This window comes from Ranitomeya variabilis, chromosome 2, assembly GCF_051348905.1.
Source record: "Ranitomeya variabilis isolate aRanVar5 chromosome 2, aRanVar5.hap1, whole genome shotgun sequence".
NCBI classification, from domain to species: domain Eukaryota; kingdom Metazoa; phylum Chordata; class Amphibia; order Anura; family Dendrobatidae; genus Ranitomeya; species Ranitomeya variabilis.
The window spans coordinates 576,496,572-576,517,903 of NC_135233.1; the positions used below are offsets into that span (position 1 = coordinate 576,496,572).

At 44.8% G+C, this 21,332-nt stretch overlaps 1 protein-coding gene across 2 annotated transcripts in view; it reads left to right on the forward strand.

Moving 5' to 3' along the window:
• The window catches only part of BBS2 (Bardet-Biedl syndrome 2), a 77,809-nt gene extending 59,577 nt beyond the window's left edge, over positions 1-18,232 (forward strand). The window contains exons 12-18 of one of the 2 annotated variants that reach the window (XM_077288290.1): positions 232-403; positions 2,904-3,033; positions 7,466-7,597; positions 7,682-7,819; positions 12,304-12,416; positions 13,234-13,382; positions 16,528-18,231. In XM_077288290.1, the coding sequence (XP_077144405.1) occupies positions 232-403; positions 2,904-3,033; positions 7,466-7,597; positions 7,682-7,819; positions 12,304-12,416; positions 13,234-13,382; positions 16,528-16,634 (941 nt within the window). In that variant the 3' untranslated portion in view covers positions 16,635-18,231. Of the gene's footprint in view, positions 1-231; positions 404-2,903; positions 3,034-7,465; positions 7,598-7,681; positions 7,820-12,303; positions 12,417-13,233; positions 13,383-16,527 lie in introns of both variants that reach the window. The other variant, XM_077288291.1, reaches the window with a different exon arrangement.
• The last annotated feature ends 3,100 nt before the right edge of the window (positions 18,233-21,332 follow it).

Consider the following 21,332-nt stretch of genomic DNA (forward strand, 5'->3'; position numbering starts at 1 on the left):
GATAAGTCTTAGAATCCGAAGTTCCTTGGATCCCCCCTACCCCCCTTTACACTGTGATGGCAGACTTTTGTTCCAAGCCCGGACAACCCCTATAAGGTTAATTACAAAATAGTATTATAACCGATTTATCATGGCTCCAGCAGAAAGGAAAGCCATAGTGCGTCTATGATCCGAGCCTTATCTACTAAACACTACACATTTGGACCTTACAACGTGATTTTATTTCCATAGACACAATTATACGCGCCATACTTATCTTTGCTGAAGGAATATTTGAGGGCGAGAGCCATGTCGTACACCCCAGTTCCCAACATCTAACCGGTCGTATTCGAGTACCAATCTGCCCTCCTAAAGATGTCCCTGTGGATCTGCACATAAAAGCTTTTGTGGGTTACAAGAGCAGGTAAGATTATACCACGAGCACAGTCCACCATGACGGTCTGTGTTGGCACAAGGTGTAGCCACACGTCACTGCATAAGAAGGTGGACGAGACTGGTGGGCAACCAGAGTTTGATCCCATACTTGGTGCCCAAACTGGAAAGACAGAATACAATCACATTCCCTAATTTATTGATTGATCGGTGTTATTTTTTTCGGGGGGTTAGTATACGGAGTCACAATTTGATTTCTATTGGCACCCTTATACATTAGGTCAGTGTCGGCTCAACTCACCGATGGCAGGAATGCCCGACCAGGTAATATGGATGGACGTCCTGACAGATAAGAAGGACCTGGCATGTTGATTTTCAATATCCGATCCTTTATTCCCACCAGCGATAACCCGCTCGGCTATTGATGGCCAACAGCTTTTCCTCCTCACCCCTTCAATACACATTGTCAGACACACGGCGCCGGCTGTTATCCACAAAAGGTCAGCCTATGAAGTTAAAAATGCCTGATATATCTCTTCCTCCAACATGATCTGTCAGTGAAGAGTAGGATGGTACCTGCGAAATTGTCAGGTTTCATGTCGCTGTTGAAAACACATGCATGAGCGACTGAAGGGCATTGTAATGCAAGCGAATGGGGTCACCTTAAAGGTACCGTTACACTAAACGACTTACCAACGATCACGACCAGCGATACGACCTGGCCGTGATCGTTGGTAAGTCGTTGTGTGGTCGCTGGGGAGCTGTCACACAGACAGCTCTCTCCAGCAACCAACGATCAGGGGAACGACTTCGGCATCGTTGAAACTGTCTTCAACGATGCCGAAGTCCCCCTGCAGCACCCGGGTAACCAGGGTAAACATCGGGTTAGTAACCCAATATTTACCCTGGTTACCATTGTAAAAGTTAAAAAAAAACAAACCAGTACATACTCACATTCTGATGTCTGTCACGTCCCCCGCCGGCGGCTTCCCTGCACTGAATGTGTCAGCGCCGGCAGTCACAGCGGTGACGTCACTGCTGTGCTCTGCTTTATGGCCGGCGCTGACACAGTCAGTGGACGCCGGGGGACGTGACAGACATCAGAATGTGAGTATGTACTGTTTTTTTTTTTAACTTTTACAATGGTAACCAGGGTAAATATCGGGTTACTAAGCGCAGCCCTGCGCTTAGTAACCCGATATTTACCCTGGTTACAAGTGAACGACATCGCTGGATCGGCGTCACACACGCCGATCCAGCGATGACAGCGGGTGATCAGCGACCAAAAAAAGGTCCTGATCATTCCCATCGACCAACGATCTCCCAGCAGGGGCCTGATCGTTGGTCGCTGTCAAACATAACGATAATCGTTAGCGGGATCGTTGCTACGTCACCAAAAGCGTGACGTTGCAACGATATCGTTAACGATATCGTTATGTGTGACTCAGCCTTAAGACTCACAAGGTATTGCAATAGCAAAAATCGCAAAAAGTCAGGAAGATTTGGAATTATTTCCGAGTAGGTCATCGCAGTACCTTGCGGGCCACTATGTGACCCTATTCACTTGCATTATGCTGTGATGTAGCAGCGGCGTACATCTATCTTTGGGTACGTGACCTGTGTTGCAGCCAAAGACAATGTGTAGCTTCAGACCTATCCGGGTAATTGTTCTAACAAATTATTTGTAATCATCGTTCACTTTAAACATTTGCTGCAAATGAACCATGAACGATTATTCACATTTGTCACTGATTGTATCCTCTAAGCTGATGACATGCGATCTCCTGCATGAGGATACACATGATTGTGCACAGTGTAATCTAAATGGCTTCCTATATTGTCTCCTAACACTTGTTACAGGCAATTTAGAAAGACCCTTAGTCTTGTCTGCCTTTAAAGGGGTATTCCGGTTTCAGAAAACCCCTGTCCCCCAGCTGCTGTTAGTTGAAAAAACAGTCTGTACTTTACTCCCCCTCTCCGGGTCCGCTGCTTTTGATGCCTGTTGTAGTCTACAGCTCTGACGTCATGTCAAGATCACTGCAGCCGATCAATGAGCTCAGCGACTCTGCTGGAGATGATATCCTGAGCTCACTGATTGACTATAGCACTGTTGACGTGATGTCAGTGCTGCAGACAATAACAAACATCAGGAGCAGCGGCAGAGACTTAGCATTGGACCTGGGAAGGGTGAGAAAAGATAAGGGTTTTTCTAAATAATCTGCAGCCGTGGGATAGTTTTTCTGAAACTGGAAAACCCCTTTAGGCATATCTAAGCCATGCTGATAGATGGCCCTTCGGTATGCGGCCTATCTATTTAGAGTAGAAGCAATAGTATACATAGCACATGGTTGGTTGGGGTCCCGCTATGGAGTTTGTGCTCGGGCACAAGGTTCCAGCTTACATTTTTCATAGACCCTATGGAAATAAAAGAACTAGCTGATCCTGGTGAGTATTAGACAGCATTGTCATGAATGCGTTTCAGATCTTGCCTGTATTTACCACTGATCTCTGAACATTTCTCTTGTGAACAGCGTCCAATTTCATGTCTTTGAACTGACACGGCAGCTCCCTCGCTTCTCCATGTACGTACTTGGTAATGCTGTCTCCACCCCAGAGCCTTCCAGCTATGTCACCTTCACCATCAATGAGCGCGTTCAGAGGGTAAGTCTTGTGTTATCAGCAAGATTTTCTGTAAAGATGAAATGGGTATACCTAATTTATTAGTGTGTAGATGCAGGGAATGTGTTGATCACCTCCATATAGTCTGCTTAAGGGGCACCCGTCAGACCCCCTGACACCTTGGTTCCAAACTTTGGAGCATGTTTCCTTTCACTTATGCATTGTGCAATTCATCTATCATTCCTCCTGGAAATGTAGGAATAAATTAAATACACTGCTCAAAGAAATAAAAGGAACACTAAGATACCACATCCTAGATATCTCTGAATGAAATATTCCAGTTGCAAATTTGTATTCATTGCATAGTGGAATGTGTTCAGAACAATAAAACATAACAATTATCAATGTAAATCAAAATGAATATCCCACGAAGGTCTGGATTTGGAATGAAACTCAAAATCAAAGTGGAAAATCAAATTACAGGCTGATCCAACTTCAGTGGAAATGCCTCAAGACAAGGAAATGATGCTCAGTATTGTGTGTGGCCTCCACGTGCCTGTATGACCTCCCTACTGTACAATGCCTGGGCATGCTCCTGATGAGGCGGCTGATGGTCTCCTGAGGGATCTCCTCCCAGACCTGGACTAAAGCATCCGCCAAACCCTGGACAGTCTGTTGTGCAACGTGACGTTGCTGGATGGTGCGAGACATGATGTCCCAGATGTGTTCAATCGGATTCAGGTCTGGGGAACGGGCGGGCCAGTCCATAGCTTCAATGCCTTCATCTTGCAGGAACTGCTGACACACTCCAGCCACATGAGGTCTGGCATTGTCCTGCATTAGGAGGAACCCAGGGCCAACCGCACCAGCATATGGTCTCACAAGGGGTCTGAGGATCTCATCTCGGTACATAATGGCAGTCAGGCTACTTCTGGCGAGCACATGGAGGGCTGTGCGGCCTGCCAAAGAAATGCCACCCCACACCATTACTGACCCACTGCCAAACCGGTCATGCTGAAGGATGTTGCAGGCAGCAGATCGCTCTCCACGGCGTCTCCAGACTCTGTCACGTCTGTCACGTGCTCAGTGTGAACCTGCTTTCATCTGTGAAGAGCACAGGGCGCCAGTGGCGAATTTAGTTACATAGTTACATATAGTTATTAGTTCAACCCATAGCCTAACCTAACATGCCCTAACATGTTGATCCAGAGGAAGGCAAAAAAACCCATGTGGCAAAGAGTAAGCTCCACCTTGGGGAAAAAAATTCCTTCCCGACTCCACATAAGGCAATCAGACTAGTTCCCTGGATCAACGCCTTATCAAGGAATCTAGTGTATATACCCTGTAACATTATACTTTTCCAGAAAGGTATCCAGTCCCCTCTTAAATTTAAGTAATGAATCACTCATTACAACATCATACGGCAGAGAGTTCCATAGTCTCACTGCTCTTACAGTAAAGAATCCGCGTCTGTTATTATGCTTAAACCTACTTTACTCCAGACGTAGAGGATGCCCCCTTGTCCCTGTCCCTGTTCTATGATTAAAAAGATCAACAGAAAGGTCTTTGTACTGTCCCGTCATATATTTATACATTAACATAAGATCACCCCTTAGCCTTCGTTTTTCCAAACTAAATAGCCCCAAGTGTAATAACCTATCTTGGCATTGCAGACCCCCCAGTCCTCTAATAACCTTGGTCGCTTTTCTCTGCACCCGCTCCAGTTCAGCTATGTCTTTCTTATACACCGGAGACCAGAACTGTGCACAGTATTCTAAGTGTAGTCGAACTAGTGACTTCTTGTATAGAGGTAAAATTATGTTCTCCTCATGAGCATCTATGCCTCTTTTAATGCATCCCATTATTTTATTTGCCTTTGTAGCAGCTGCCTGACACTGGCCACTGAATATGAGTTTGTCATCCACCCATACACCCAGGTCTTTTTCATTGACGGTTTTGCCCAGAGTTTTAGAATTAAGCACTTAAGAATTTGCCAATCCTGGTGTTCTGTGGCAAATGCCAAGCGTCCTGCATGGTGTTGGGCTGTGAGCACATCCCCCATCTGTGGACGTCGGGCACTCAGACCATCCTCATGGAATCGGTTTCTAACCATTTGTGCAGACACATGCACATTTGTGGCCTGCTGGAGGTCATTTTGCAGGGCTCTGGCACTGCTCTTCCTGTTCCTCCTTGCACAAAGGCGGAGGTAGCAGTCCTGCTGCTGGGTTGTTGCCCTCCTACGGCCCCCTCCATGTCTCCTGGTGTTCTGGCCTGTCTCCTGGTAGCACCTCCAGCCTCTGAACACTACGATGACAGACACGGCAACCTTCCTGCCACAGCTCGCATTGATGTGCTATCCTGGATGAGCTGCACTACCTGAGCCATTTGTGTGGGTTGTAGAGTCCGTCTCATGCTACCACGAATGAAAGCACAACCAACATTAAAGTGACCAAAACATCAGCCAGAAAGCATTGGTACTGAGATGTGGTGTGTGGTCCCCACCTGCAGAACCACTCCTTTATTGAGGGTGTCTTGATAATTGGCAATAATTTTCATCTGTTGTCTACTCCATTTGCACAACTACATGTGAAACTGATTGTCAAACAGTGTTGCTTACTAAGTGGACAGTTTGATTTCACAGAAGTTTGATTTACTGGGAGTTATATTCTGTTGTTTAAGTGTTCCCTTTATTTTTTTAAGCAGTGTATTAGGCTGATTCTGACATCAGTTTATTAATTATTATTATTATAGGAGTTATTTCTGTCTTTTAGAATTTGTACCTATTATAGTCTATGGGGTTGTTCACATGTACGTGCATTTTTGTGGATCCGGTGGTCCGCAACAAAACAAGGAATCATGCCTGATTTTGATCTGAGTCGCGGAGGAAACGCACCCATGCAAGTTTATGGGATCATGAAAAATTTGGACAATACTCAGATGCCATCTGTGTGCATCCATGTGCAGTCATTGTCTAATAGGAAAAACTTCGAACACCTCCTTTTTCTTTCTTTGCATACCAGAAAAATTGATGAAAATCTGAAAAGAAAAAACTGAGGAAACGCAAACCGTTTTTGCGTATGAGACAAATTACTGGTGTCTGAATGAGCCCAAATACTGTTTAGGAACATTCCCTATTACCAAGGGGAATCTACACCCAATTTTCATTTAGTTATGCATTTCCAAGAGGAATAATAGAGCAGCCTAACACGTAGACGTAAGAATTTACGTTCCGCAATTGTTCTATCATGGTGGATGCAAAGCGTTTACTAAAATATTCATGTCAGGAGTGCAGACAGATCTTCACTGAGCCAAACATGTGACGGCTCAAACCATCTTGCAAGTTGACGCAGACCCAAAGGACCCTACCCCATAAATCCCACGGTAAACGTAATCATTTCTGGACCCCAGGTCAGGGAGATGTATTGATCTCATCCCTCGTGTATTATTTTATCATCTTCTGTGCAGTCAGTTCTGATAAACACCCAAATCTTGCAGCTGTAGTACTTTTCGGTCATCAGGACAACACTTATTGTTTTCCACTACAATTCTATCCCGTTGGGACGCGTGTATTGAGGTGGATAGTAGCTTAAATCTAAAAATGGAAGTGTTGTCTTGAGAACCTGGCAGGTGAGTGGCCACTGGCTTTGCCTGTACTTTCAATAGCCATGGATGCCAGGAAATAGATGTCAGCATTCAGGGCTACTGTTCAGCAGCTACAGATTACCGACGTTGCAGATGGACCAGGTCCAGCAATTCTAGATGGCTCTCAGGGCTCGCGTCCAGCAGCCACAGATTACCGGCATTGCCGATGGACCAGTCCTTCAATTCTTAGTGGCTCTTAGGGCTCGCGTCCAGTAACCACAGATTACCGATGGACCGGTGCTTCAATTCTAAGTGGCTTTCAAGGCTCGCTTCCAGCAGCCACAGATTACAGTCGTGTCTGATGGACCGGGTCCAGCAATTCAAGATGGCTCTCGGGGCTCGCGTCCAGTAGCCACAGATTACAGTCGTGGCTGATGGACCGGGTCCAGCAATTCTAGATGGCTCTCAGGGCTCGCGTCCAATAGCCACAGATTATTGATGTTGCTGATGGACCGGTCCTTCAATTCTAAGTGGCTTTCAAGGCTCGCGTCCAGCAGCCACAGATTACAGTCGTGGCTGATGGACCGGGTCCAGCAATTCTAGATGGCTCTCAGGGCTCTCATCCAGTATCCACAGATTACAGTCGTGGCTGATGGACCGGGTCCAGCAATTCTAGATGGCTCTCAGGGCTCTCATCCAGTAGCCACAGATTACAGTCGTGACTGATGGACCTGGTCCAGCAATTCTAGATGGTTCTCAGGGCTCCTGTCCAACAGCCACAGATTACAGACGTAGCCGACTGACTAGGTCCTGTGATTAATTTCGCATCCGATAGCTGTCATATAAACTTTAATCTGTAACTAAAGAGGTTTTTTTTAATACTTTTGGAAAGGTGGTTCTTTGGTTAAACCAAAACTTCCTGTTACCAGAAGACACAGATGTGCAGAGTGCTCCATTTCAGATTTGTTTTACATCCCTCCGTGATTCGGGGACCCTGCTCCTTAGCATGAAGCCCAGCGGGGAGGTGAGTGCTGCTCCGTATGTCACATCTGCATCCGTAGCTGCATCCTATTTTCATTATTGTGTAAAATGATAATCTGTGCTGCAGATCATGTTACAAACTGATGACATTGACCTTGCTGGAGACATCATTCAGTCCATGGTGACCTTCCTAGCTATAGAAGACCTTCCAGTAGAAGCCAATTTCCCCAAATACTTTGATCAGCTACGGAAGGTGCTTGTGAAGGTGAGTTCTGCTAGGAAAGTTGTATTGCAACAGTAGACAGACACTGTATTTCCATTGCTTTGCATGTTAACGGTAGCAGCACATTTATGCTGGTTACTTATTATAGGCGTCATTATGTTTATAAAGTTTAGTAATAAATTGCAGAGTTTATATTATCCTTCACCAGTAGTGGTATCAGAAAATATGCCTGTCATCTGGCAAGGGCGCTTGTCATACAGAAGGTAGTATTATTCAACTTGTATTTGGAAGTGTTAATATTAAAGAGGATTTTGGGTACTCAACGTAAAATCTCTTTCTTGGAGCCTTCATTAAGGGACACAGGAGACCATGGGTGTATGGTTGCTGCCACTTGGTAAAAAAGTTATCTTCTCCTTAGCAGGTTACACCCCACCAACTGGCATGAAGCTAATCAGAGAGAAAGCAGTAGAAGAAACACATAAAAGAGTAGAACAACATGCAATGAAAGGGAAGGTGCTGTGTCCTCTATTGAAGGCTATGAGAAAGAGATTTTACATTGAGTACCCAAAATTCTCTTTTCCTCTATCGCTTCATTTGGGGACACAAGAGACCATGAGATGTCCAAAAATAGTCCTAAGGGTTGGGCAAAAAATATCAACAGCCAGGAAACAACAATGAAGGCATGTTTCCTTCAGGTCAGTAGACGAACAACTGGTGCCTGGAGAACCCTCCTGCCCAGGCTGGCATCTGGCATAGGAATGACCTCTGTAGAAGTTGCAAAATGTGTGAACTGCAGACCAGATGGCCACCTTGCAAACCTGCAGAGCGGAGGCGTGGTGATGCACGGCCCAGGAAGCCTCCCACTGCCTGAGTAGAGTGAGCCATAACTCCGTAAATAGGCGATCTTTTCTTTGTCCGATTCACTTCCAAAATTGTGGACCACATCCAACGAGCGATAGTAGACTTAGAAGAGAGAATCCGAGTGCCTAAAAGAGACTGTCCTGGAGAGGTAGATGAAAACTGCTCTAACGAGATCCAATTTGTTCAGAGACCGCTCCAAAGGATTAGCTAGAGGAGGGCAAAAAGAGGGGAGAATAATTTCCTCTTTAAGATGAGAGGCCAAATACCACCTTTGGAAGAAATGAGGGGACTGAACATAGGACTACTTTGTCCTGATGAAGAACAACAAGAGAGTGCCGCCAAATCAGAAATACATCTGATGGATGTGACGGCCACCACAAGGGAAACCTTCAATGAGAGAAGAGGCAGAGATCTCCCGAAGAGGCTCAAAGGGAGAGCACTGAAGAATGTTCAAGACCATGTTGAGGTCCCACAGGGGGATGGTTTGTTCTTCTGGAACAAAATGGACAGAGCACAGACTTGTCCTTTAATAGAGCTGAGGGCAAGCTCGGCCTCAAGGCCTGACTGCATAAAGGCCAGAAGGAATGGGAGGGAAGAAGTCATAACGGCAATGTGATTGGGTTCACACTAACGGAAAAAGGCCTTCCAGATATGGAGATAGATACGGGAAGAGGAAGGTTTGTGAGCTTTGATTATAGTTTGGATGACCTTATCCATAAACCCTGAGGCTCTCAACACCGTGGCATGCCATTAGATTGAGAGACTGAGAATTCTGGTGGTAGAGGGGACCCTGGGAAAGCAGGTCTGGGAGCTTCCACAGGAACCCTGCAAGCAGGATGACCACCTCTGTGTACCAGGATCTTCTGTACCAGTCCGGAGCTATGACGATGACTGGATTGCCTTCTGCTTTTATCTTTTTGAGCAGACTGGGAAGAGGGGGAAGAGATAAAGGAGGACGATCTAGAACCAGGAAATGACCAGGGCATCAGAGCTGTGCGTGAGCAGGTCGAGAGCCATGGAGACAAACAGAGGAAACTTGTTGTTTAGTCTGGATGCCATCAGGTCGACATCTGGGGTGCTCCACCGATGACAGATCTAGGCCAACACTGACCATCGGTATATGAATCTCTGATACAACCAGGAATCTGTGCTCCTCCCACTAGAGGATTTGGAAAACTTCTACCAAGGCCAAATGGCTCAGAGCTCCTCCCTGGTGATTGATGTATGCTACTGCTGTGGTGTTGTCCAACTGGATGTTGACAGAGCAGGGAGGCCTATCAGGAAGTCCTGCCAGATGAGGAGAGCCAGTAGGATAGCTCTGATCTCGAGGATATTGATGAGAAGGTAGGATTCCTGTTGCTTTCAACGACCGCAGACTTTGAGGTTCTGAACGATTGCCCCCCCCTCCAGTCAAGGAAACTGGCATCTGTTGTCACAACCTGCCAATGAATCAGTAGGAAGTATTATTCGCGGTCAATGATCGAGGACGACAGCCAACCCGGTCAGAGACTGTTGGACTCGAACTGGAAGGGAAATTCTTAGGTCCAAGAAGGGGACAAATGTGTCCCATTGGGACAAGAGAGCAAGCTACAGGGGTCTGGAATGAAACTGGGTGAAGGGGATTTACTCCATCCAACCCAGAATACTCATTGAAAAGCATAGGGAGCATTGAGGAGAACGTCTTGGGAGACGAATGATGTGATGGAGGGCAAGAGATTTTGTCCTCTGGAGGAGACACTCTTGAAAACCTTGTGTACGAAGAGCATGCCCAGGACGACCAAGTGCTGGGCTGGGATTATTAATAATAATAATAATAATAATAATAATAATAAAAATAATAATAATGTTTAGTTATATAGCGCCAACATATTCCGCAGCACTTTACATTATATTAATGGGCTGGATTAACGACGACTTTAATTTGTTGATGATCTACCCTGGGAGAGGGTATCGAGAGTGATCCAAGGTCTATAAGAATGTTGGAGCATGGACAAGAATATCGTCAAGATAGGGGATGACCTGGATACCCATGGTTCACAGAATGGCCAAGACGTCCGCCATGATTTTGTGAAGACTCTGGGAGCAGTGGCCAATAGAGGAAAACTCTATTTTGTATCTGGAAGAGACGACCTCTGAAACCCAAGCGTCTTTGACTAAAGAGAACCACATGTCCTGAAAGAGAAAGATGTCCAGCCGCCCTGATATATTTCCGAGAGGGAGCAATCCATCATACAGAAGAAAATATGTTGGATTTGTTCCTGAATGATTTGTTCTGAGTACCTTACAGGTCGCAGGATGGAGCTGGCTTGAAGGAAGGTCTCCTCTTTTCCTGAAAGCTGGATCGTTTATCCTGACAGGGACCCTTCTCCAAAGGGTAAATGGTGAAAGAGAAAGGACTTCCGTTTTGCTGGAGGGTGTCTGGGCCTGGGTTGAGGAAGTAGTGCTTTTCCCACCGGTAACTTCCGATATGATCTGGTCCAATTTTGCTCCAAAATGGCGAGAGTCATGGAAGGGAAGGCTGGCGAGTGATCTTTTAGAAGCAGTATCCGCATGCAATGGTTTGATCCATATAACCCTGCGGATGGCAACCACATTGCTGGAGGCTTGAACGGCACAGTTGGTGACATCCAGGGAAGCCGAAAGGAGATATTTTACTGCCTAAGTAAGTTGGTCAGCTACATCTGCCGGATCGTCAGGTGGAGCTCCGGAAAGGATCCCCTGCCGTAATTTTTTTGGTCAGGCCAAAACTGATTTTGACACCCATGTGGTGACTATCCGAGTGATTGGAAGTGGAGTCAAGAAAAGGGTGGATAGCCCATGCAACCACTGATGAGATGAAAGCGGGGGAGTGGTTGCAAAAGAGCGCTCTGAGAACCCGCACATCGCTGAGTAGTGGGTGGGCCTCCTTGATGGCTAGGCCACAGTAAGCCGGGGCCTAAATTACTAACGTAGGAGGGGCCGCAATGGCCACGGCATCCAGCTTACACTTTGGTGATCTGCCATTGCCCTCGGACCTAGAGAGGAAAAAGGGGGAGTAACTTGAGCTCCCTGAAGATGATGTCCAGCTTCTCTTCAAGGGAGACTGTGGACACCCATCGACACCTCTGGATCGCATCCTGGGTTTGTAGACAGTCGTCGCCCGTGATGCCGTCTCGTTCTGGGGGAAGTTTGGGTAGGGGAGGGAAGGCAAGGACTGTCCTCCTGGCCACCTGAACACTCTTCATGCGTTAAGGGTGAGAATCGGATTGCTAAAAACCACAAGGCCCTAAGGTAGAGACCGGTCAGGGACCAGACCCATGTCCGCCTCCTACTGACACTAAGCTAAAGCTTACACCTTACAAAAAAATGAACATATTGCACAGCAATGTAAAAATGACATTGCTATACACACACTGAATAGTGCTATTTTACTTTTTTACCCTCTTCGGGGTTCGAAACCATGAAATTATTAAAATAGTAACCTGCTCATTCTTTGTGCAGCTAAAAAAAAAATGGAGCGGTGATCGAACATGCTCTCGAGAGACAAAACTGCCCTGTGATCGATGGGGTCTCAATTTCCCTATGGTCAGGGACCGTAACTTCCTAATTTATAATTCTGGCATGTTACAGGGCTTCTATTCATCAGATGAATGCGGTGATCTACTGTATCGTGTTTTCCCTCACAGGTAGACGACTCCCACTCTGTACACCAGAAGCTAACTGCAGACATGGCAGATCAGTCCAACCTAATCCGCAGCATCCTCGTGCAGGCCGAGGACTCCCGTCTCATGGGGGACATGTAAGTCTTCTGTCAGTCACATTTACAGGTGCTTCTATACCTTCTCACTAGCGTATACGTGGCTAATCTACCATAAATTTAGTTCCCCATTACATTTTGGGGAACTTTGATTCAATTACGTTTCGGCCTGTACGTAGAAAATGAGCGAGAGTCTGCCTTGATGTATTACCCAACCCTGCAAATTACAAGCTGTTTGTGTGTCACTACAGGGAACGTGCTGCTTAGTAAAGTCCTGTGATCACAGCAGCATCAGCACAGATTTAAGATGCCAATATTTCTTCTAAAACCTGCATCACATTTGTTACAGGTTGTGTGGGGTTGTAACTCAACTCCGTTTTTGGAATAAAACAGCCTGGACAATCACTTTTAAAGGGGCTTTCCAGTCTCAGAAAACTCCTGTCCTCCGACTGCAGCTTGTTTAAAAAAATAAACAAACTGAGCTTTTCTCACCCTCCTCCGGTCCAGTCCCTGCTTCTGAGGTCTGTTATTGACTACAGCATTGATGTCATGTCAATAGCGCTGCAGCCAATCATTGAGCTCAGTGGCTCTGAGTAACTTGTGACGTCTACTCGGGCAGAGCCGTTGAGCTCACTGATTGGCTGCAGCGCTGTCGACGTGACGTCACTACTGCAGACTATACCAGACACCAGGAGCAGTGGCAGAAACTTGGTTCTGGACCCGAAAAGGGTGAGTAACGCGCGTGTTTTTTTTTCTAAACAAACTGCACTCAGGGTACAGAGGTTTTCTGAAATCGGTAAGAGTCATTGCAGGCGTTATGCTCACATGAAAATCACTGGATTCCTCCTTGATCATACAGGAAGAATATGAAAAAGCGTTACACAGAACTGTACGACCTCAACAAGGACCTGATCAATCGCTACAAGATTCGTTGTAACAACCATACAGATCTACTGAACAATCTCAAGTGTGTAAACCAGGCAATTCAGCGAGCCGGACGTCTACGAGGTAAGCGGGAGGTAACCAACACTGGACAAGGAAAGCAGCTGATAGGCCATTTTGTTATATTTATATATAATACTAGCTGAAGAGCCCGGTGTTGCCTGGGCATAGTAAATATCTGTGGTTAGTTATAGCACCTCACTTCTCTTATTTTTCCATCACGCCTCTCATTTTCCCCATCACATCTTTCATTTTCCCCCTCACATCTCTCATTTTCTCCCTCACACCTCTCATTTTCCCCCTCACTCCTCTCATTCCCCCCTAACACTTGTCATTTCGACCTCACATCTGTCATTTTCCGATCACTCCACTATTTTCCCTCACTCCTCTCATTTTGCACTCACACCTTTTCATTTTCACCTCACACCTCTCATTTTCACCTCAGTATATACATGTTTGTCATCTCCCTTATATATAGTATACACCTGTATGTCATCTCCTGTATATAGTATATACATGTATATAGTATATACCTGCTGTGTGTCATCTCCCCTGTATATAGTATATACCTGTATGTCATCTCCTATATATAGTATATACCTGTATGTAATCTCCTCCTGTATATAGTATATACTTGTGTGTCATCTCACCTATATATAGTATATATCTGTGTGTCATCTCCTCCTGTATATAGTATATACCTGTATGTCATCTCCTATACATAGCATATACCTGTATGTCATCTCCTCCTGTATATACTATATACCTGTAGGTAATCTGCTCCTGTATATAGTATATACCTGTGTGTCATCTCCTCCTGTATATAGTATATACCTGTATGTCATCTCCTCCTGTATGTAGTATGTACCTGTATGTCATCTCCTCCTCTATATAGTATATACCTGTGTGTCATCTCCCCTGTAAATAGTATATACCTGTGTGTCATCTCCTCCTGTATATAGTATATACCTGTGTGTCATCTCCCCTGTAAATAGTATATACCTGTGTGTCATCTCCTCCTGTATATAGTATATATCTGTATGTCATCTCCTCCTGTATTAGATCTCGTTCACACGTTATTTGGTCAGTATTTTTACCTCAGTATTTGTAAGCTAAATTGGCAGCATGATAAATCCCCAGCCAACAGTAAGCCCACCCCCTGGCAGTATATATTAGCTCACACATACACATAATAGACTGGTCATGTGACTGACAGCTGCCGGATTCCTATATGGTACATTTGTTGCTCTTGTAGTTTGTCTGCTTATTAATCAGATTTTTATTTTTGAAGGATAATACCAGACTTGTGTGTGTTTTAGGGCGAGTTTCGTGTGTCAAGTTGTGTGTGTTGAGTTGCGTGTGGCGACATGCATGTAGCAACTTTTGTGAGATGAGTTTTGTGTGGCGACATGCGTGTAGCAACTTTTTGTGTGTCGAGTTGCATGTGACAGGTTAGTGTAGCAAGTTGTGTGCAGCAAGTTTTGCACATGGCGAGTTTTGCGCGTGGCGAGTTTTATGTGTGGTGCCTTTTGAGTATGTGCAAGTTTTGTGTGAGGCAACTTTTGCATGTGTTGCAACTTTTGTGCATGTGGCAATTTTTGCGTGTGGCGAGTTTTCCATGAGGTGAGTTTTGCACGTGTGGCGAGTTTTGCATGTGGAGAGTTTTGCGCGTGGCGAGTTTTGAGCGGCGACTTTTGTGTTTTTCGACTTTTATGTGGCGAGGTTGGTGTATGTGTGGTGAAATGTGCGCTGAGGGTGGTATATGTGTTCAAGCACGTGGTAGTGTGTGGCGCATTTTGTGTGTGAGTTCATATCCCCGTGTGTGGTGAGTATCCCATGTCGGGGCCCCACCTTAGCAACTGTACAGTATATACTCTTTGGCGCCATCGCTCTCATTCTTTAAGTCCCCCTTGTTCACATCTGGCAGCTGTTAATTTGCCTCCAACACTTTTCCTTTCATTTTTTCCCCATTATGTAGATAGGGGCGAAATTGTTTGGTGAATTGGAAAGCGCAGGGTTAAAATTTCACCTCACAACATGGCTTTGACGCTCTCGGGGTCCAGACGTGTGACTGTGCAAAATTTTGTGCCTGTAGCTGCGACGGTTCAGATGCCAATCCCGGACATACACACATACACACATTCAGCTTTATATATTAGATTTCATGATATTTATATTTCAGTGCCCTTCTGTTTACAAGCACTGAAATATTAAAATATTTAATAAAAAATAACATTATTAAGGTTTATTTACTGTTTAATACTTTATGTATCCAACTGAAAAATTGCTCCAAAGCATCGACCACTAAGTTTTTCTTTCCTGTAAACTTGCATTTCACGACCTCTTGTCAGGTGTAATCTGCATGTCAGCAGCAGAGACGGATTACAAGCAAGGGAGGGTGTTTGCCTTCACTACTGCTTTCCTGACTGTCAAAATGAATGCAGGCATTACAGAGAGGTGGGATTGAGGGCAGAACGGTGGCTCAGTGGTTAGCACTGCAGCCTTGCAGCGCTGGGGTCCTGGCTTCAAATCCCACCAAGGACAACATCTGCAAGGAGTTTCTATGTTTTCTCCGTGTTTTCGTGGGTGTTCTCCGGTTTCCTCCCACACTCCAAAGACATACTGATAGGGAATCTAGATTGTGATCCCCAATGGGGACAGCGATGATAATGTCTGTAAAGCGCTGTAGAATTAATGGCGCTATATAAGTGAGTAAAATAAATACAATTCAGTTTAACGAAGGCAAGCCATTGGACATAGGCACACACAATTCATGCTGGGAAGTAAAGGAATGAAAGTTCCAGCACTTAAAGTGCTGGCAAGATGCAGAAGAAGAGAAACCGCCCACTTAAAACAAGGTAGTTCTAGACCTATTGGACTGGTGTCTGCACCAAAAGCAGTTTTAACTTGTTATGAATGAGGGCAGCAAGATCAGGCTATTACTCTCTTTGAGTGAAATAACAGGAACATAATTTGGATAGCTGTGATTTTCGGGGGTCACTCCAACTCCTTCCTTCACCGGATAGTGTAAGTACCAGGGATTAGACCCCTACAAGACAATCATTGTCTGCAGATGGTTGTCTCGGCTAATCTGCTTGATCGTATTGCAACGCTTGTCAAAGAGTGAAAAGATAATTTGCAATGAAGCCGAGAAGAGTAATGATTATTGCTAACATTCATGCAACTGTCAAATTTTTGTCTCTTTTCCTAGTGGGCAAACCAAAAGCCCAAGTGATCGCAGCGTGCCGAGACGCAATCCGGAGCAACAACATCAACGCCTTGATAAGAATCATGCGTGTGGGAGCCACGCCGTCCTAGTCCAGGCCTTCAGGAATCGAGACCACTGTGATCCAGCAGACTAGAAAACCAAAGGATTGTGAGCAACAGCTATTTATTCTGACAGAAGAGGCTTCATCGGAGGAGTACAGGATTATTTGGGTGGAACTGTTCTCTTGAGCCATGAGAAGAGGTGGATAGTGTGTAGAGTGAAAGGTGGGATGTAGGCAGATGCTGGGTTTTGGGACCTTCTTTTTTTGTATTTGTGTCTTGTGTTATACAGTAGTTTTCTTACATTGTAAAAATGCGGATATTGTGTTATGTCCAGTGCGGGGCGTAAGAGGTGCAAAATATATGGTTTGGGATCTCTGAATCTGTGTCGTGCAACGGCCCCCTCTGGCCTTGTACTAGGCATAGTGCAGTTTGGCCTATCGGGATCAGTTAAAGGAGTTTTCTGGTATTTTATTTTGTAAGTCAGCCAAGGGGTGGGATGCTGGAAGTGATGACGTTCTGACCACCTGACCCTGCTACCAATCAGTAGGCTCAGCGGGCAGGTGATCGGTGGTCTTGACGTCATCCCTTCCAGGCCACGGAGGTGTTCAGTTTGAAGGGCAAATTCTGGGGATAAGCGCGTCTCCATTGTTTGTTTTAGCAGCATCTCCAGTACAGCTCTCTTAAGGCCCCGTCTCACATAGCGAGATCGCTAGCGAGATCGCTGCTGAGTCACAAGTTTTGTGACGCAACAGCGACCTCAGTAGCGATCTCGCTATGTGTGACACGTACCAGCGATCAGGCCCCTGCTGCGAGATCGCTGGTCGTGTCGGAATGGCCTGGACCTTTTTTTGGTCGTTGAGGCCCCGCTGACATCGCTGAATCGGTGTGTGTGACACCGATCCAGCGATGTCTTCACTGGTAACCAGGGTAAACATCGGGTTACTAAGCGCAGGGACGCGCTTAGTAACCCGATGTTTACCCTGGTTACCAGCGTAAATGTAAAAAAAAAAAAACCGTACATACTCACCATCTGATGTCCGTCAGGTCCCTTGCCGTCTGCTTCCTGCTCTGACTGTCTGCCGGCCGTACAGCGAGAGCGCAGCACAGCAGTGCCGTCACCGCTGCGCTCTGCTCTCACTGTACGGCGGCTCAGTCAGAGCAGGAAGCAGACGGCAAGGGACCTGGACACCGAAAGGCGAGTATGTACTGTTTGTTTTTTTTGGTAACCAGGGTAAACATCGGGTTACTAAGCGCGGCCCTGCGCTTAGTAACCCGATGTTTACCCTGGTTACCCGGGTGCTGCAGGGGGACTTCGGCATCGTTGAAGACAGTTTCAACGATGCCGAAGTCGTTCCCCTGATCGTTGGTCGCTGGAGAGAGTTGTCTGTGTGACAGCTCCCCAGCGACCACACAACGACTTACCAACGATCACGGCCAGGTCGTATCGCTGGTCGTGATCGTTGGTAAATCGCTATGTGAGACGGGGCCTTTACACAAAAAAGATTGGAAAACCGCTTTAAGTCATTACATTTCTTGACAGACAATCATTCATCGGGTTTCTACAGAGCGTTAAATCTGTGGATATTATATTTATTTTTTGGAATATTTATAGCCACATTGTGCATTAAAGTTTAGTATTTGCAGATAGTTTTTTTTATTTTTTTATGTTTCCTTCTACTCAGAGCTATAAATCCAAGTGCACTTCACCAAAAGAGTACACCGGTAAAAGTTTTCACTCCCCATTTACTAGCACAACACCAAGAGTGTTGGGAGCTGAGCTGAGGTACTTTAGACTATGGAGCTGTGGGGTCCTGCTCTTTAAAATTGTTTACCCATGTAGGTTGCAGCTGATGGGTGGGGTACCCAGGGATTGGTCCTCAATACTAATGTCTTGGTCTACCACTCCTGGAGACAGACGTCTGCTGTGCAGAAATATAGCATGGAGATGAGCCCCTTCCGTACATTGTAGGTGATGGATGTGAACAGCAGCTTTTAAGAAGCTAGAAACTGGTGATCCATCATCCCTTTGACCCGATCTACTGAAGCCTCAAGCACCAGGTTTGTATAATGGTGATGAGTGAACGTGCTAGGATAAGGTGTTATCTGAGCATGCTCATGCGCTAACCTTCGCTTCTTCTGCATGCTCGAAAAATATGTTCGAGTCCCCCGGCTGCATGCCTCGCAGCTGTTCGACAGCCCCAACACATGCAGGGATTTCCTAAAGCAAATACTATAAGCAAAAAGAAAAAAAATGTGAAAAGTATATATTATATATATGCACATATATACACGGAATTGCTTTCAGAATTTGGCAACTGAAAAATTTATTTTTGGGGGGGATGTTTCAGTAAAACAAAAATGATATGACTTTGGGTTCGCCATAACTGAACTAACCTGTACAACAAAGTTGACAGGTTGTTGTTTTTTTTCTACCACACTTGAATGTTGTAAAAACAAAATCCACTGTTTTTTTTATTTTTGTTGGGGGGTGGGGAGAGTTTCTTTTTTAGGGGGGGGATTTTTCACCACTTCACCACACTTGGAATTATTAGTACATTATATGGTAAAGGAAATGGTATCATTGAAAACAGATTCACCCCGCAATGTACAAGCCGTCATCGGACATAGCTATGACTCTTGTAAGAAAGGAAAGGTGTGGGGGGGAACCGGTCCATTAACATGTCAGTGCTGTATTTTGCATAGTAGATGAAGACTGTAAAAAAAAAAAAAGTGTGTGTATATATATATATATATCTCTTTTAATAGGTCTTCAGGGATTAAGGCTTTCTTTATGTGGAAAGTCAAGTCAGAACGTGACTTCAGTAATCTGCTGTTGTGATACATACACACACACACACACACACACACACACACGATCTGCTTATTATAGGGATACTCTTCCCACCAGGGATGACACTATGCGAATGAACAGTGAAGGTGCAAATATAATTTTCTGTGTCTGTTAAAAAAAAAAAAAAAAAAGTTTTTATGGGGGAACTACGAGAACAAAACCATAGGACATGAACAAGTAAAATCTGGGCCTATCCTGTGCCCAGTCCGGCTGTGTTACATGGAGGTAAAGGTTCCCTCTTTTTCTCCTTGCTATTTCAGTATAGGGAGAGAAGAGGTGTAGTGCACCATCATACGTGTCTACGGGGCGAACTCAATTGAGTCGCCTCGATAAAAAGATCCCTGGTTGTTGCCCTACGCAAACAGCGCCACTTCACACCATGGGTGGTGCCTGGTGTTACAGCTACGCTGCAGTCACTTGTAATAGGGAAACTGCAATAGTATACACAGCCCGTGATTAAGATGCTATGTCAGTGTATTCTGCTAATATTTATTTTTCAATAAATTAGTTCTTACCAAATCATACAGTGCAAACAGGTCAAAAAAAGAAAAACAAATGCACCAATGGTGATCAGTGGGCTACTATAACTTTATAAGGACATGGTTGAGGTGGAAATACAGAATGTTTAAATCACGTAAAAGGGGTTTCTCACATTGAGTCTTCAGGAGCACAGCACTCCCCTGTCTTGTCGGTGGGCAGTGTGCTGCTGAAGACTGACAGGTCGGACCAGGTTACTCCACTGCCCCGAAATGAGTGCTTACAGCAGTGTTCCCCAACTCTGTTTTCAGAATTTCCTTAGTATTGCCCAGGTGATAATTGCATTACCTAGAAAGGCAAGAATTCCATAACCTGTGCAATATTAAGGAAATCCTGAAAACATGACCTGTTGGTGGCTCTTGAGGACCAGAGTTGGGGAGCACTGAGCTACAGCATCAGAGGGAGCTTTGAAGCTGGGTGAGCTTCAGTGAATCCCTTCAATGGATCGTAATGATTGAGATTGTTTCCTCGTGACATATTGTACTTCATGATAGCGGTCAAATTTGTCGGATACGACTTGCGTTTGTGAACATATCGGAAATTTAACAATTTTCAAAATTTTCATTTTTATGCCCTTAATATAAGAGTTATCACACAAAATAGTTAATAAATAACATTTCCCACATATCTACTTTACATCAGCACAAGTTTTAAACAACTTTTTTGTTTTGTTAGGAAGTTAGAAGGGTTAAAAGGTAATCATCAATTTCTAATTTTTCCAACAAAAAATTACCACATGACAATTGATATGAATTTGAGGAGCCTATATGACAGAAAATACCCAAAAGTGACGCCATTAAAAAAATGCACCCCTCAAAGTGCTTAAAACCACATTCAAGAAGTTTATTAACCCTTCAGGTGCTTCAAAGAAATTAATGCAATGTGGAAGGAAAAAAAAAGTAACATTTTACTTTTTTCACAAAAATTTTAATTTAGCCCCCAATTTTATTTTTACAAGGGTAACAGAAGAAAATGAACACAAAACGTGTTGTGCAATATCTCCTGAGTACGTCAGTACCTCAAATGTGGGTGGAAATCTACTGTTTGGGCGCATGGCAGAGCTCGGAAGGGAAGGCGCATAGCTTGACTTTATGAATGCAAAATTGGCTGGAATCAAGAGCGGACGCCATGTTGTGACTAAACAGTGGAAACCCCCCACAAGTGACACCATTTTGCAAACTAGTCCCCCCCCTAAGGAATGTATCTTTCTAGAGGCATAGTTATAGTAATAATAATGCTTTACTATGATTTTACTGGTGTATAAATTTATAATGTGGTGGTATGTGTAATTTGTGCGGAGTACATCACATTACAAATAAGTGTGTTGTGACAGAGTAAAATCAAATTTTATTATCTAT